The 17305-nt window shown below is 40.9% G+C and overlaps 1 protein-coding gene across 1 annotated transcript in view; it reads right to left on the bottom strand.

The window, feature by feature from the left end:
* Positions 1 to 17305, bottom strand: part of rabl3 (RAB, member of RAS oncogene family-like 3) — a 46261-nt gene that overhangs the window by 15724 nt on the left and 13232 nt on the right. The window contains exons 2-5 of the mRNA XM_039745957.1: positions 16954 to 17045; positions 10904 to 11033; positions 4793 to 4907; positions 2937 to 3087 (exon numbers count right to left, since the gene is read on the bottom strand). Coding sequence (XP_039601891.1) covers positions 2937 to 3087; positions 4793 to 4907; positions 10904 to 11033; positions 16954 to 17045 — 488 coding nt within the window. The remainder of the gene's footprint in view (positions 1 to 2936; positions 3088 to 4792; positions 4908 to 10903; positions 11034 to 16953; positions 17046 to 17305) is intronic.

Raw genomic sequence — 17305 nt, 5'->3', positions numbered from 1 at the left:
TGCTCACTATATGCTACTCCTTAGAGGGAACATTGATTGGATGCTCTGGTTTCCTCTCACTGGCCAAAAACATGCAGGTTAGGTGGATTGGTGAAACTAAATTGGACAAAGTTTATGTCTTTGCGTTCACCCAATGATGGACTGGCGCCCTTGTCCAGACAGCGTTCTGGTCTTGCCCCCTTGTGCTTGTTAGGACAGGCTCCAGCAGCCCCACCACCTCTTCAATGATAAAGAGAGTTTAGAAAATGGGCAGACAGATGGGGTTTCTAGTTTATTAATCATTTCACATTTTTCTTTTTGTTGCTGCAGGATAATTTTGTCACTTATTGTTCTTTCTTTTTATATATTGAAATCAAGGGGACCGGCTCCTCTGAGGCTGCCAATGTGGCTACCATGAGGGCATTTCTAAAGTCTTCTATACCACAGACTGGCGCGGAGACGTTGCTTCTCTTGCTCAGCCCCTGGATGACTTTTGTGAAAGATTTTGTAAATATCACTTTCATAATTTGGTTTTGAATACCATGCTCTGGTTTCCGGATTTGATTTTTGTTTTTGTGTTTTGATTTTGTATTTTAGTTTGCCTCTCAGGAGGCAACTTTTTGCAATTCAAATTTAATTGTTTTCAATTACACTTCTTACATTTTGCCCTTTATGTATGATTATTATCGTCGTGATTTGTTTTTAACAGATCTCCGCTCACACTGGGATTTATAAGTCTGGGCCTCTTCTATAAATACAGGCCCCAGACAAACATGAACAATTTCAGGATCAGGCCTGAGTTTTGAGTTTTAAGGCCGAGTTTGTGAATATACTTTTTTTTTTTATCGTTTTTTTGGGACCAAGAGGATAACACTATCTAGAATATTTAGGCCTGAACTAATGTTCTTGAATTATAAGTGAAATCAATCAATCACGCAATCAATCTGGCAGGCAACAACATTTAATGATTGAATGGTAAGGCTCTCTTAACGATTTTGCTCAGTAACATCTCTCTATTATAAAAAATAAAATCCTGGAAAGGGAAAGCTGGGCGACGAGACGTGATCTTCTCAGAAGACACTTACAAGACGCAAACAATATCAAATAACACTAAGTTGTGTAAAGGCACGTAGCACACACAGATCCTGTGCTCTCAGCACATATAAAGCGTATAAAGACAATATGTTCTAGATGAAACGTCAATGACTAAGCAAAGAAGAAAGAGCAGCGCTGAGAAAAGAGACCCAACAGCGCTGGAGAGAAAAAAGGCAGATAAGAGATTATGAAAACAGTGGAATTCGAAAGGCTCAAACAAACGATGGCGCGATACACATGCAGAGAAAGGTACAGAATATGAAAGCAGTCAAATTCGAAAGTATTGTAGCATCCCAACCAAGTTGAAGCCTTTTTTGTTTTAAGTGACTGTTATGTCCGATTGAGGGAGGGTGGAGTGCAGCATGGAAGACTGATAGTGCGGTATTGATTGATGTGTGACCCAGGATGAGGGGTTGGAGAAGGTGCTAGAAAGTTGTTTTTGGGGTTACGAAGTCGGCGATTGTTCAAGTAAAACTTTTGTGACACTTTATTATGTTAGTCGCTACAGTATCAAAAAAAAAAAGATAGTAAAGATCGCATTAGCGCAAACAAAAGGAAATGAATCATCAGGTCCAGGTGTAATTGAAAAAACAGCAGGACAAAGCGAGGTCAGAAATAAAAGGCAACGAGCAGAAAACAAAGTTTTTTTTTCCTTCGCATCATTCAATGCACAAAATGTAGATTTACACAATAATAGATCATACGCTATCAGAATCTGTGGTCCCGCAACAGTTAAAGCAACGACAAGTTTCATTTCAAAGAAAACACAATTCGGTCAGGTGTGTATTTATGATCACATAGGAGCGATCACAACGCGAGCAGCAGAGACATGAAGTGGCCAAAACGACAGCAGCTGTACAGGCTTTAAACTGATCGACGCTGCCCACCCTTCACAATGCGAGCAGCGTTATACATCCTGCGAGAAAGAGATGCAACCACGCCTTGGGCCGGAAATAAAGGACAAGTATTGTTTTTACAAACGTTACGTGAGACAAGGCAGTGAGCCATCATTTAAAACAAGTCCATAGACATCTAGCCTAGCAGTTGTTGGATTGCTTTTGGCAGACACGCATCATGTGCTCCCAGCTCTTAAAACGACGACATGCGACAAGCAGAACAGGCAGCTCTCCAGCAGCAGAAAGACAGCAGATGATCCGACGCGTGCGTTCAGCCGCCCACCCTTCACAATGCGAGCAGCGTTATACGTCCTGCGAGAAACAGATGTAACCACACACAGGGCAGAAAATAAAGGACAAGTAATGTTTTTACAAAAGTTTTTAAAGTAAAAGTGAAAATAAGAACAATCTCTTTAAATGTAATCAGAAATACTTAAAACCAAAATGCATGCAAGTTTGACCACCATGAAACAAACAAGAGCAGCACAAAAATGAAAAAGTGCAGCTCAGGTATGAAGTGCAACTCTGACAGGCTACGGGAAATCAGCTTCTTTAAGTTCAGAGGAAAACGAGGAGTGGAGGAAGCAATTACAGGTCTTCAAGAGTCTAAGAGTCATCTACCAGGCAGAAAATACAAGGACAAGTAATGTTTTTACAAAAGATACAGAGATTTTAAAGTAAAAGTGAAAATAATGCATATGTAACAATAATGTGCACAAACCTTCACAACCTTTAATTTGGGTCTGCGCTAATGGTGGGTGAGACTTTGGCTTATGATGGGAAAATGTTCCTGTAAAGTGCTAGTTCTCATCTTGAGTTCTTACACTTGAGAGAACATCTGGATACAGGCAGCTAACTCCAGAAGAAAACAGGTTAGATAGATAATGTGAAAGGAACTATATAATAGATAGATAGGAGATAGATAGATGTGAAAGGTGCAATATAATAAATAGATAGATAGAGTACCAGATTAATTTCTTCAGCATTAAAATCTTCTGCCAGGAAAGCTGTCCTTGTCAACACCTCATTCCGTTTATTTTCTGGAATCTGGTCAACTTTGGTACCAATCACCAGTAGAGGGATCTGGTTGTCAGCAAACTGCTCCCTGTCATAGTCACTGACAAAATAAAAGAGAAACTGCTATGGATGATTAAGAACAGATACAATAAACAGAACATTTTAGACTTGAATTGACACTTTCTTTTTAGTCAGAGACATCCACAAAGTTTCCTTATATTTAAATCGGTAAAAGTCATATAAAGTATGGCCTTGATTTTGATCTTGGCAGAAGCCACATTGCTAAGTGAACCCCAGACTTCTGCAATATCTCCTTGGTCCTGGATGTTGTCTCTTCAATGGAGGATAATACGAGGATTCCATCTTAGAGGTCGATGAGATTAAAGAATAAGAAGATAGGCAAAGAAGCCACTGGCAGACTGTATGTCTAGGATTACTGAACATTCCTATAGTGTGCAATGGACCAAAATGAAAACACCTCCACAGTTCGTCTTAATAGGACATCGTTCACACCAACAATCGATCTGCATTCACACGGAGGGATTCTGTTTGAGTTTTTTGATCACCAATACAGTTTTAAAACTAATTATTAACTGTCTGGACTACTATAATGTACTGTCGTCTTCATATTTCTTTGTGGATTTTGTATGCCACTGGTAGTCAACTTTTTATGGTGCAACCACGTCGACTTCTCTTTTTCATTTGCTACCGTGTTTAGGTGTCTAATAGTCAATGCCTTATATATCAGGCCCCCCATCTTGGCTCTCTGTGCTACACATCAGTGCAGGCACTGGGTGACTTTGGTGCCATTAGCAACAAGCTGCTGATTTTGCCTAATTTCAGTTTGCTTTCGGGTGAGCAGTTACAGGATATCTGCAGTTTCTGTTCATCCCCTCCAGTTTTTCTGAGGTGTATTCTATCACATTATTGACGGTTACATTCAAAACAGTAGTTTGGCGCTCGACTGATGCGGAGTATTGAGCAGCACATACACAACTTCTTAGCTGGAAATCCTGTGCACTTGTTGTCCATTATAGCCTAACACTTGGAAGATGTGTGACAGATTGAATTTGCATGTCTGTGAAAATTGGAAAGTTAGCACTATGAAAGTACAAAAATAAATAAATAAATAAATAAATAATTAGGCGGAGTGGTGGCTCTGAGGCTAAGGATCTGCGCTGGTATCCCGAAGGTTGCCGGTTCGAATGCCCATCACTGCCAAAAGAGATGCTACTCTGCTGGGCCCTTGAGCAAAGGCCCTTAACCTCCAATTGCTTCAGGGGCGCTGTACAATGGCTGACCCTGCGCTCTGACCCCAAGGGGTATGCGAAAAAAAACAAGTCATTTCCTTTGGGATTAATAAAGTATAATAAAAAAATAAAAAAAGCTCAAAACTGGAGGCACAGCAGGAATCAAAACAATACAACTGGGCGTCAAAGTCCCCAGAAAGCACTGAGGAAATCGGTCTGCCATGTGGGCACCGCTTATTATTTTTGACATGACTGCTTATGGAAATACAGTAAGATACCTTAATGGTCTTAACACAGGGGATGTACGGCAACATGTGTGTGGAGCTGGGAAACGTGGGCTTTGAAAGTCTTCAACTGAGGCAGATGGAAACTTTTGGCCTCAACTATACATACATACATACAATAAAGATTAAAAAAGAATGTTAAACTTGATTCTGATAAAGTTTAGATAATTTTTCTCAGAGTAAAACACACATTAATGTAAGCCATAATATACAATTATTTCTTTACATTCAACCTTTATTATCACAAAGCAGAAACTCTAATAGAACATACCCATTGGTGACGATAACCCTTGTCGGGGAGGAGTCTTTATTTAATACTTCAAGTGACCAGCGTGTCAAGTTCTGCGAAGATTTTTTATTTGTTAAGTCATGAACCAAAATAATACCTGGGGAAAAAAAAAATAAAATGTAAATACATACATGGTGTTAGTCATGTCAGGTTGGCGAGCAGGCACTGGTACAATGCGTTGCTGCACCCACTACATGACAAAAGAGCTTGGGATCCTGGTTGGCAAGAACACCCCCCAAAGACAGACCCGCGGTCCAGTCTCACCCTTCAAAAACAACCCCTCTATCTGCCACTGCCAGATGATACATTGGCATCCCCCTGACCTGGTCCAGTCGCTCAGGTCCTCCGCAATGAGGATCACCCTCTTGGAACTGCACCACATGGCCGTAGTGCCGTAACTGACGCTCCCTCACAGTGCAGGTCATGTGACTCATTTGCAATCAAACAATAACACGGACTCAACTCAATTTAGGCCAAATCGAGCTGAGCCCCAAACATGTACGGTAAATATCACAGATTATATAATCATTTCTGATCATTCTGACCTCGCTCATTCACTGCTTCCTCCGACTCCTTTTCTACAGCTGGTCTAATTAACTTTCTTTAGAACCACCAACATTTCTTATTTTCTGTCATTTATCTTTATTTTTCTGCCTCACTTATTTTTAGGTCGGCCTTGAGCCAGCAGGTGTTTCCCTTCTTCCATCCTTGAGCTGTCTTTATCTTATCAATGTAAAGATAGTCCTATCGCTAGCTCTTGAAATGGTGAAGACGGGTGGACGGGTTCAGAAGCGCTCCTGTCTTTGCAGGATGGCCATGCGATCCACTTACAGTCCTCGTGTACACAGGCAGACGGCAGACAATCCAGACGCCAACCGCGAAATGATCAAGGACAAAACAAATAAGTACAGGTAACCCAACAGAAGGCAGACAGACAGGAACTTGAAAGTCAAATTACAAACACTTTTTTTTTGCTTTTGGTCACCGGCCACCTTTTTAACACTTTGAGGGCTGAATATTTTTTCCAAAAAAAACTCAGTTTTATGAAAAACACACAAAGCAATGGTTTCACACATAATCCAACATGAAATGTCTGTTGATATGTGCTGTGGCTTCTGTTGGCGCATGTTCAGCATCTCTTTGGTGGCATTGGCTGTGTGGGGGCATCTTGATGGTCAGCAGGATTGCACAGTGGGTCAGCTGCCTGGCAGTCTTAGCACAGCAGGCGGGGGGCAGTGGCGGTGGCAGTTGCAATGTGACACAATATGGTTTGTACCTCTTGACATCATAAGTGTTGGTCCTACCAGGCAAACGTTTGTGTAGGCGCATCAGCACCATGGTCAGCTGGGGATCGATCAGATGATGCTGGCACCTCACTTTTGTTTTTGATATCCATTTCCAGATCACTTGCATCAAACTCAGAATCCAACAAGTCAGAGTCCTATTCAACGAAATTATGTAAAACGGAGTATGGAGTATTTTGCTTTGCACATTTGATTTGGTGTCTCGCCAGATGTTGGTGCCATTTTAGAGGTTGTTTTCTCTTCGTTGCTCATGCACGCATAGGGAATCCAGGTTTAAATCAAGCTATGTAACTTTCCTTCTAGCAAAGTGAGTCAAACTAAAATGTAAGGGTGAGTTTTGTTGCAGTTTACAGCTGATTACCATCCTCTACTCCTAAATTTTGACAAAAGTCGACATCAGCCCTGAAAGAGTTAAAAGCCGCTCACATCCTTTGACCCCAACAGCCCCAGCACCCTCAGCACAAGACCAATCAGACCCACTGCAGGGACTGCTGGGAGTTGCGGCTTGGGATGGTCAAAGTAGCCAAAAGAATTTGAAACTGCATTTTCCTCTACAGTTGTTTCCTGTTCTCTCTACAGTGCAGTACTGACACAAAAAAAGCCATAAAAATTGTGGAGGATATTTGCGGTTTCCACTAACAATTGTTAGATAGGCTCTAAGGCAAAATCCGCAAATGACTAAGGCTGTGAGCTCTGAGCCGCGACTTTGCAGATGTCTACTGTATATTTTATAAATTAAATGGTAATACTTTAAGCACGGGTGGCACGGTGGTAGTGCTCTGTGTGGGTTTCCTCCCACAGTCCAAAGACATGCAGGTTAGGTGCATTGGCGATTCTACAGTAAATTGTCCCTAATGTGTGCTTGGTGTGTGGGTGGGTGTGTGTGCCCTGAGGTGGGCTGGCACCTTGCCCGGGATTTGTTCTTGCCTTGTGCTGGCTGGGATTAGCTCCAGCAGACCCCCATGACCCTGTGTTAGGATACAGCGGGTTGGACAATGACTAACTGATTGACTAAGTACTACAAAAATGTACCTACTGATCATAAGTCACAAGACCTCAACATAAACCTTAATATGTTCATAACATATCTTCATAACCCTTATAAGCCATCAGTAGATCGGTTATTAATCTGTGTGCATTGTAGCATATTGAGAGACTGGTAAAATGACTTGTGACTATGAAGGATTCAAAAGGCTTTACACTAAATCTATACTAATAAAAGGCAAAGCCCTCACTCACTCACTCACTCACTCATTCACTCACTCACTCACTGATCACTAATTCTCCAACTTCCCGTGTAGGTAGAAGGCTGAAATTTCTCAGGCTCATTCCTTACAGCTTACTTACAAAAGTTGGGCAGGTTTCATTGCAAAATTCTATGCGTAATGGTCATAACTGAATCCTACTTACGTACATATATACGGCCATTGCCTGCAGCTTGGTCGCTGTGCGAGGCGGAGTTGCGTCTCTCATCGTCGCGCCTCCCACATAATTGAGTGCCTGCCCATATAAGGCCGTCCATCAGCAGCAATCCAATAGAAACACTCTGCCGCTAAATATTTGCAGGTTTAGGGCTGTGCTTATGTAAAAGAAGATGAGATGGTCAGGGAGGTGTTTGGCACAAACTCAGTGAAAGTGCGAGAGAAACTTTTAAGTGCCGGGTCTTAGCTAACATTAAATAAAGCCGTGGACATCACAAGATCGCACAAGATAGCACAAGCACAGCCGAGAACCTTTGATGCATGTACTCCGAGCGGCTCACGTGAACTGACTCTGAACGCAGTACGCAGACAACAAGCAAGAGCTCAAAAGAGCGCTGAACAAAAAACGCATTACACAATTGAGAAGGCAGCAAAAGAATATGAAGCGAGTGACGCATACAAGCATATTCATAAGTGCAGCTACTGCGGAAACAAAGTACAATGTAAACCTTAAGTTTAAATTAAGTTCATAGACAGGCTGCTGCTGGCGTTTGTCATGCTTAAGACAAATACGATATTCACGAGATACAAGTTTAATGAGAAGACGCATTGCCGGGTCTGAGCTAACATTAAATAAAGCCGTGAACATCGCAAGATCGCACAAGATAGCACAAGCACAGCTGAGAACCTTTGATGCATGTATTCCGAGCAGCTCACGTGAACTGACTTTGCAGGACTGGGAAAGGTAAACCCGTGCATGCAGTGTGTGATGTCTCAGATAAAGAGGAAGACGAGCCGTTTATTGATGCATGAAGCTGGACAAGCCTTTGTAGACATATCAATAGGAAAGCAAGGTGTAAAGCTTAAGTTTAAATTAAGTTCATAGACACGCTGCCGCTAAATATTCGCAGGCAAATCCACAACTTAATACCAGGAATGCCTGTTAAAAATCTTAGATTCACGAGTAGCGATTTGGGTAGTAAACACTTCGATGAATGAAACCTGTTATCTTTACAATGGTTGACAAATACAGAATGTAACTTGAACACAACACGTCCTCCAAATACGAACCTGATTGAAAGAAATAATGAGAATCAAATCCTTGCTGACAGCAACACTCATAACAGTGACAAAACAATTACATTGACAATCAGGTTACGTTATTTTTAAATGTTTCCTTTTCTTTTTCATAACTTCTTTAACACACTACTTCTCCACTGCGAAGTGCGGGTATTTTGCTAGTACGTAATATTGAGAGAAATGAGTCTCAGTTAGGCCACCTCAGACGACTCCAAAGTCATAGGTGTTACGAAGTGTTAATTTAGATATTAAGAGCAAATGTGTAACAATTGCAGTACCTAAGCTAAAGTATTACCAATTATTTATTTGTTTTTCTCTCTCTCTGTCTATACATATATATCGTTCACAGTGGGGCCTGCAAGGGGCATCTCAGCACCCTAAACCCCTTGACACAACTTCACGACACAGCCCTGGGTTGAACAAATAATGTTTATTCAACACACCTTCACAAGGGCTCCAGTTTCCTTAATTCAATGCAAACAACAGGCATGAAGCTTCTCCTCCTTCATCTCCCATTAAGTCTCATCCGCTTCCTCTCAATTCTGATGCCAGTGTCGAGTAGGGGGGCTCAGTTTTCACTCCAAACCTGGGAGTACCTCTGGTGCTCAATCTACTATCCCGGGAAGTACTTCTGGGCCCTAACGGTCCTTGTGCCATCAGTATGTCACATCTCTCCCTGGCAGCCCCCACACAACCCAGGAGCACAGACACCTCAGACCCTGCGGGCATCCACATGGGGATCGTCCAGACAGGAGGCTGCCACCCCGTGTAAAAGGGGACATAGTGTCCATAGTAGGCCGTCGCCCGCTGTGTTGTCCTTCCCCATTTCTCAGTCATTCCTTGGTGTTGCTCTGTGGTTTCCAGAATGCCAGCCCTGGAGTAGCTGAATCTGATTGAAAATTTGTGGGCAGAACTAATACACATTAACTGTAATTTAACTTTAATTAATGTTTAAAAATAACACAAATAGAGTCCTCATTGATCATACACTGTGCCAGTCACCCCTTAGATGTTTACATATTTTATTAATATACAACTCTGACACACAGTGGATTTAATTTAGCTTTTTTAAAACCAACTCACAGAAGATGACTATTTAATGTCAAAGCAGTCTAAATTAATTACAAATATAAAACACAAAATCATCCACCACAGGAGTACTCCGTCTCCTCAGTTGAGCATTTAGTAGCCGTGACAGTCTCGACTTTGTCTGCACAGGTCAGCTCTGCCATTTTCTTCTTCTTTGCCACACTCCTCAGGTTCTCTCAGGTGACGTGGAGATGGCGAGTGAATGGCCTTTATCAAGCCCAGCCACAAATTCTCACTTGAATTGAGACCTGCACTCTGACTCGGCCTCTCCAGGACACTCACATTGCTGTTTCAAAGTCATTCCTGTGTAGCTTTAGCTTTAAGCTGGAAAAGAATTCTTCTCCCCCATTTTCAGGTTCCTTGGAGACTTCATCAGATTTTGCTGCCTTCATTTTCCCCTGACAAACTTTTCAGGGCCTGCTGCAGAGAAGCATCCTAAAGCCCTGAAGCTGTCACCACCGAGATTCACGGCAAAGTGTTTCTAATGATGAGCACTATAACACGATGCTTAGCCTCATGGCCAAAAAGCTCCATTTTGGTCTCATCAGACCACAGAACCTTCTAATGAGCCGACTTCCAAGTCTCCCATGTGCCTTCTGCCAAGACATCCTGGGGGTTTTTTCTCTTTGCCACTCTCCTGTAAAGCCGTGACTGGTGAAGCGCCCGGGCACAGTTGTAATCTGCAGAGTCTCTCCAGTGTCAGCCACTGTAGCTTATGACGACGTCAGAATTCTCAAAGGACTCTTGGTGGCCTTCTTCATACATGATCACTTGGTTTTAGATTTAAAGCTGTGTCATAATCGCTGCGAGCTGGACCTTCCTTTCCAGATTCAGAAGCATTTGGACTACAATTAGATGGATGATCACCATTCGACTAATTCTGTGAGTTTTAAAACCAATCTGAGGGCTGTCATACACAAAAGTGCGAATGCTTATCAATTATTTCGTTTTATATTTGTAATTCATTTGGAGCACTTTAGGTCTGATTTCACTTTGACACTAAACAATCTTTTTCTGTTGCTCAGTGTGATAAAAGCCAAATTAAATGGGACAATGATTCAATGTTGAACAACAATAAAATGTGAAAACTCCCAAGTGGCTCAAGACTTTTTATAGGCCCCGTGTTTGCGCTGAGGGAGAAAAACACATTGCAGAGGACATTAGGCATCACTGACAATGTAATAAAACATTAATTTTACCATTTACTGAGTGATAAAACACGGCCCGGGTGCTTTTCACACTGCTGCTGCTGCCGACAGATCCTCCGATATCCCACAACTCAATGTAGTATGTCTTCTCTTCTGGGGTTCCCTCTTTGTAATCATGAGCCTGATTTAAGTATATACAGCAAAAAAAGGTTACTCATAATAACTTTCCAAAAGATTGTCCTTAACAGTAAACTCTATTTTTATTAATACGTAGATTCAAGTAAAGCAAAACAAGCAGATCAGTTGCAATTCCGGTTTTGAACAGCCATCAACAACTACTGGAATAAACAAGAGGAACACTTAACAAATGTTTGTGACAGGCAACATGAATTACCTTTCTGGGTTTATAAGGAGGGGAAGGGATTTTGGGTAAGAAGAAAATATTACGAATAATATCATTCACCTGCTAGGCACGCCGCAGATTTTTAGATTACCGTATATACTCACGTATAAAAGTCGGGTCTTGAATCCTGAAAAATCGATCATAAAATCAGACCTTGACTTATACGCCCCTTCAAAAATACGACTTTTTTTTTTTACATCTTCTCCAATCTCACACCAGTTCCTCAGACATATCAAATCTTGTTGCAGCAGCGCAGTTACCAATTTCTTTTGCCACTTCAATGACGATTAATTTAAAATCAGCTTCGAATTTTCTTCTGATCAAAACACTCCATGGTAGATAAGGGTGCGAGATACAAAAAAAAAAAAAACAAAACAGTGCAAACATCGCTTTGGAATAGTTCGGGTATTACCGTGTGGTCACGTAGGCACAATACATAGAAAGCAAAAGGCTGTGTGCTCCGTGGTTCCTCTCACAGTTGGACGGGTATTAGCATATCGTAATCTCTTGGACCAATAGCAGGAGTTTTCCCGCATTTGACTTATAAGACCGACATTATAAAATACCGGAAATTATACGGTAAAATCAAATTCCGACTTATACACAGGACAACTTAAACGCGAGTAAATATGGTATACAAGTCAGTCAATTTAATGTAGAAATCCAGAGGTTTTCACTAAAAATAACAGAAATCAATGATAATAGGGTAGGCAAAAAAATAAAATAAAATAGCAAAGTCTGACAAGGCCAAAGGAGTTTGGTCGCAATTCCTGCTAAGGCACAGCTGTCAGTTTGCATAATTAAATATATAAAATAATGTAAAGCTTCATATATCTATTGATATGCTGAATGTATTTAATGTAAAATGAGCTGGTTAAGTCTGACGACGATACCAAACTAGCTCAAGTGGCACATGAGAACAAAGAGGACGAGGAGAGGCCATTCAGCCCACCAAAGCTCGCCAGTCCGGTCCACTTATTTCTTCCATATCAAAGTCCCTAAAGTCTTACTGTCCACCACACTACTTGGTCGCTTATTCCAAGTCTCACATAATGGAGAATCAGCTGAAATATTACAGAGGGGGCTCATTTATAGTGTCCCTGCATAAGCACAAAAAGATTCTTGAAATGTTTGTACACAACTTCCCACGCAGACAGTAGGATTTATAAAAGAAAACCTGAGGGTGTAAACCCGGGGTCTCCAACCTTTTTTCCCCTCCCGAGAGCTACTTTTACAAAATGAAAATGGCTGAGAGCTCCTCATGTTTTCTAACGTTTATTCTCATAGCTTATTTCAACCCCAACAAACTGAATAAGCTTGTTTTGCCTGAACAGTTACAAAATGTTGGCGTCCACAACTCGCCTTTTGCACTAAAATACCGTCATATGACAAAGTTTGGGAAGCCCTCTTAATTCTTTAGATTTTTGTTTCTCATTGGCTGAGCTTTCAAAGTCACAACTTCCTTTTAATATCTGACATGCCTTATGGACACAGTAGGATTTCAGCAGTGACATTAAGTTTATTGGATTAACAGAAAATATGAAATATGCATCATAACAAAATTAGACAGGTGCATAAATGTGGGCACCACAACAGAGATATGACATCAATACTCAGCTGAGCCTCCTTTTGCTCCTTTGAGCCTCCAGACGCGGTCCTCCTGTAGCCTGTGATGAGTGTCTGGATTCTGGATGGAGGTATTTCTGACCTTCTTCATACCAAATCTCTCCAGTTCAGTTCAACTTGATGGACAGCCTGCTTCAAATCATCCCATAGATTGTCGATGATATTCAAGTCAGGTGACTGTGACGACCATTCCAGAACATTGGACTTCTCCCTCTGGATGAATGCCTTTGTAGATTTCCAACTGTGTTTTGGCTCATTGTCTTGTTGGAATATTCAACCCCTCTGTAACTTCAACTTTGTGACTGATGCTTGAACATTATCCTGAAGAATTTGTTAATATTGTGTTGAATTCATCCGACCCTCGACTTTAACAAGGGCCCCAGTCCCTGAACTAGCCATACAGCCCCACAGCATGATGGAACCTCCTTTGTTCTGACCAAATAACTCCATTTGTGTCTCATCAGTCCAAAGCACTTTGTTCTAAAATGAATCTGACTTGTCTAAATGAGCATTTGATACAACAAGCGACTCTGTTTGTGGTGTGAGTGCAGAAAGGGCTTCTCTCTCATCACCCTGCCATACAGATGTTCTGAATTGTAGAGCGATGTTCAGATACACCATCTGCAGCGAGATGTTCTTGCAGATCTTTGGAGGTGATCTGTGGGTTGTCTGTCACCATTCTCACAATCCTGCCTCAACATATGCCGCTCTTGTATTTTTCTTGACCTCTCAGACCCGAGTTGGTGTTTCATCTTGGTTACTTTCCCCTTTGTATTATTAATATGTAGCCTTTGTCACAATGCCTAATCTCACAGACTTACCATTGTTTATAAGGTATTATTGTACTGTATATAACTTATCCACACCTTCCCTTCTATATCTATAACTTCAGGCAGACAATTAGATGAAGTAAAAAGACAAGCAGGAAATAAGTTACACATAAAATAATGTATTATTGATAATATTCATAAATAATAACAATATGCAAAGTACATTTGAATATTGGCAACCATACAACCTGATTAAATGGTGATGTGTAGCTCAGGTGGCACACAGACTTGTTAGTTACTTAATGTCTTTAGTTGAGGCATCATTGGTGCTCAGCTTTCTTTAGAACAGGCCTTAAGCCTGGTCAATATGGCTGAAGCTGTGCCCTTCATTGTGCTGTTCTTGTCAGTTCATGGTCTTCATCAGTTGTTAGTAAGAGAAAGAATGTGGTTGAGCAAGCAAATTTATGGGTTTTCTGTCCAACCCCTACAGCCATTAGGACGTTATGGTACTTAAAGGCCTCTGAGACAAGCCAATTCCAAACAGCCATATCTCAGACCAATGGGGGAAAATAGAACATCTTAACACCTGCCCCCAAACCATATGTTAACATAACCTGGGTTTCTTGCGCTTTGGGGGTTGAAAGACTTTAGCAGAGAAACACTCGCCAAACTGGTTTATGACACATCTCCCAAATCCTGTCGTAAAATTACAAAGAGACTTAGTCGTAACGGTGGGGGGGCTAACACAAATGCCTCTCACCAAAGTAACACTAAATTACATTGCTTTGCTTAAATTATAAAGAAAGACATACAAAACATTTATCAAGTTATATGCAAAATCTTACATCACAACAGTTGGCTTAACAGCAACTGTGCCTGTGGCCTTCCATTTCCTGATCACATTCCTTACAGTTGAAGCTGACAGTTTAAACCTCTGAGATGGCTTTTTTGTAGCCTTCCCCTAAACCAGGAGACTCAACAATATTTATTTTCAGATCTTCTGAGAGTTGCTTTGAGGATCCCATGCTGTATGTCGCTCTTCAGAGGAGAGTCAAAGGGAAGGAAGCACAACTTGCAACTGACCACCTTAAATACCTTTGACCACTCATGACTGGACACTCCTGTCTGTGAAGTTCAAGGCTTAACAAGCTCATTCAACCAATCAGCATTGAGCAGTGACAGGCATTCAAATCAGCACAATGACAAGGGGACACACATTTGTGCACAGCCAGTTTTTCACATTTAAATTTCATACAACTAAATACTACTTCAATAAAAACATCTTTGTTTGGAAAACACGCCCGGACTCCGATATTCCTAGGAAATGAAAGACACACCACTGTTATGTTTTTGGTTGAAAGGAGAGTCAATTATTATGCAGGCTGAGAGGGGGTCCCAAACTTTTTCATATCACTTATCACAACAAAATATTTAGTTCACCTGCAAGTGCATTTTGTATGTATTTTCTAGTGTATCTCACACTATTGAATTAAAACATGAATGCTGTCAACACAAAACAATGCAATTCCAAACCCACAGATATGACTTATTCCTTTTGTCATTTTGTCACGTGTCACTTTATTCACGGGTCCAGTTGCCTGGGTGATGTGCTTTTTAGTTAGTCAGATGACTGGCACGGAGGTGTACGGTGGAGTCGAGCCACTTTGGTTCACTCTTATGGAGTCATTTCAATGTTCATCTAGCAGTCTTGTTCTGAACTTTGACTTCATGACATTCATGTCAGACTCACAGAGGTCTGTAGACCCAAACAAAGCAGACATTTTCAGAGCTGCTTGGTGAAGATTCTTCTAGTTATCTGGCTCTACTAAACACCAGAAATGCTGTTGAGACTTTAACTGCACATTATTTTGAAGGTTTACTAATATATAATTGTTGTGATGTGAGATTTTACATATAACTTGATAAATGTTTTGTATGTCTTTATTTATAATTTAGGCAAACCAAGTGGTGAGAGGTATTCGTGTTTGCACAACCCCCAACCCTTTTTACGACTGTCTCTTTGTAATTTTACGACAGGATTTGGGGGGGATGTGTCTTAAACCAGTTTGATCTCCTGCACAAAGCCAGGTTAGCTTAACATATGGTCTTGGGGGGGTTGCAGGTGTTAAATGTACTATTGCTCCCAATGGTCTGAGATATTGCTGTTTGGAATTGGCTTGTCTCAGAGGCCTTTAAGTACCATGATGTCCTATTGGTTCTAGGAATTGGAGAGAACATCTATAAATGTACTTGCTCAATCACATTCTCTCTCTCTAACCAACATATGATGGAAGAAGCATCTCTCTTGCTAACCTGTGATGATGAAGACAACACAATGAAGAGCACAGCTCAGCAGCCATATTGAACAGGCATGTGGCTGAAAGCTGAGCTCCAATGATGCCTAAACTAGAGACATTATAAGTAACTACAAGTCTGTGTGCCACCTGAATTACACATCACCATTTTATCAGGTTGTATGGTTGCCAATATTCAAATGTACTTTGCATTTTGTTATTATTTATGAATATTATCAGTAATACATTATTTTATGTGTAACTTAACTCCTGCTTGTCTTTTTACTACATCTAATTGCCTGAGGTTATAGATATAGAAGGGAAGGTGGGGAGAAGTTATATACAGTGGTAAGTCTGTGAGATTAGGCATTCTAAGGCTACATATTAATAATACAATAGGGGAAAGTAGAGCAATATATATTACTCTACCAAGATAAAACAATAATATATCAAATCCAATGTCTGTCTGTCCTCTTTTAACTACTTAAAGGTTTTAGATGGGATTTTTTTTCTATAATTTCGGTTGATTTTTTTGTCTTCTCTAATTTCGCTATGTATCAGAGTTCGCTTGCAGTACCGATTTATTTGTGCGAATCCCAGAAACACGCAGCGGGCCGGGGCCTTCCTCACTCACTCACCAGCTTCGGGGCGTGGTCCTTAACTCCGCTTAGCTAGCAAACGAAAGAACAATTGAATTCAACTTTGTTTGATATTTAAAGTAAAGTGTTACTTAGGTCCTGATGCGTTTGGATTTTTTTTTTCCTTGTCTTCTTAGAGAGTCAAGGCTGAGGGGCTGTCATGAGGCAGGGCCTGTTAAAGCCCATTGCAGAACTCCTTGTGTGATTTTGGACTATACAAAAAATATATTTTATTGTATTACAGTAGAACTTGCTAAAAATCCGAACAGGTATCTCCCACTACGAGCCCCGAGAAAGACGCTTTATGGCAGTACTAAAATGGCCGCAGGCCAAGGATCACAAAATATAACAAAAAAGTCATCAAACTTACGCGGACATCAACAGAACAGCCAACAGTCCAGGAGGGGTTGCCCAAAACTTGATTCTGACACAGTAAGTGGACCAGAGAGGATTTTCCAACACCTAGGAGGGGAAAAAATACAAATTATGACGAGCTAGAATTCCAGTTCACGGTTTTGGTAATTTAAAAATAATATACACTTAGACGAAGACTGACTGTTAAGAGTAATGGCACACACTCAGGTATCAAAAGACAACAAGATGATGAAATCGGACAGCAAAACAAAATAATGGGACTACAAAAAAAGCCTCAGTCAGCCTAAATGTATCACAGAAATTTTCTCTTACAATTTTTTCAGATTTCTAAACATTAATTTCAAAAA

The sequence above is a fragment of the Polypterus senegalus genome, chromosome 2, assembly GCF_016835505.1.
Source record: "Polypterus senegalus isolate Bchr_013 chromosome 2, ASM1683550v1, whole genome shotgun sequence".
Taxonomy (NCBI): domain Eukaryota; kingdom Metazoa; phylum Chordata; class Cladistia; order Polypteriformes; family Polypteridae; genus Polypterus; species Polypterus senegalus.
Note: the sequence above shows the minus strand (reverse complement) of the source record. Positions and strands in the feature narration are given on the sequence as shown.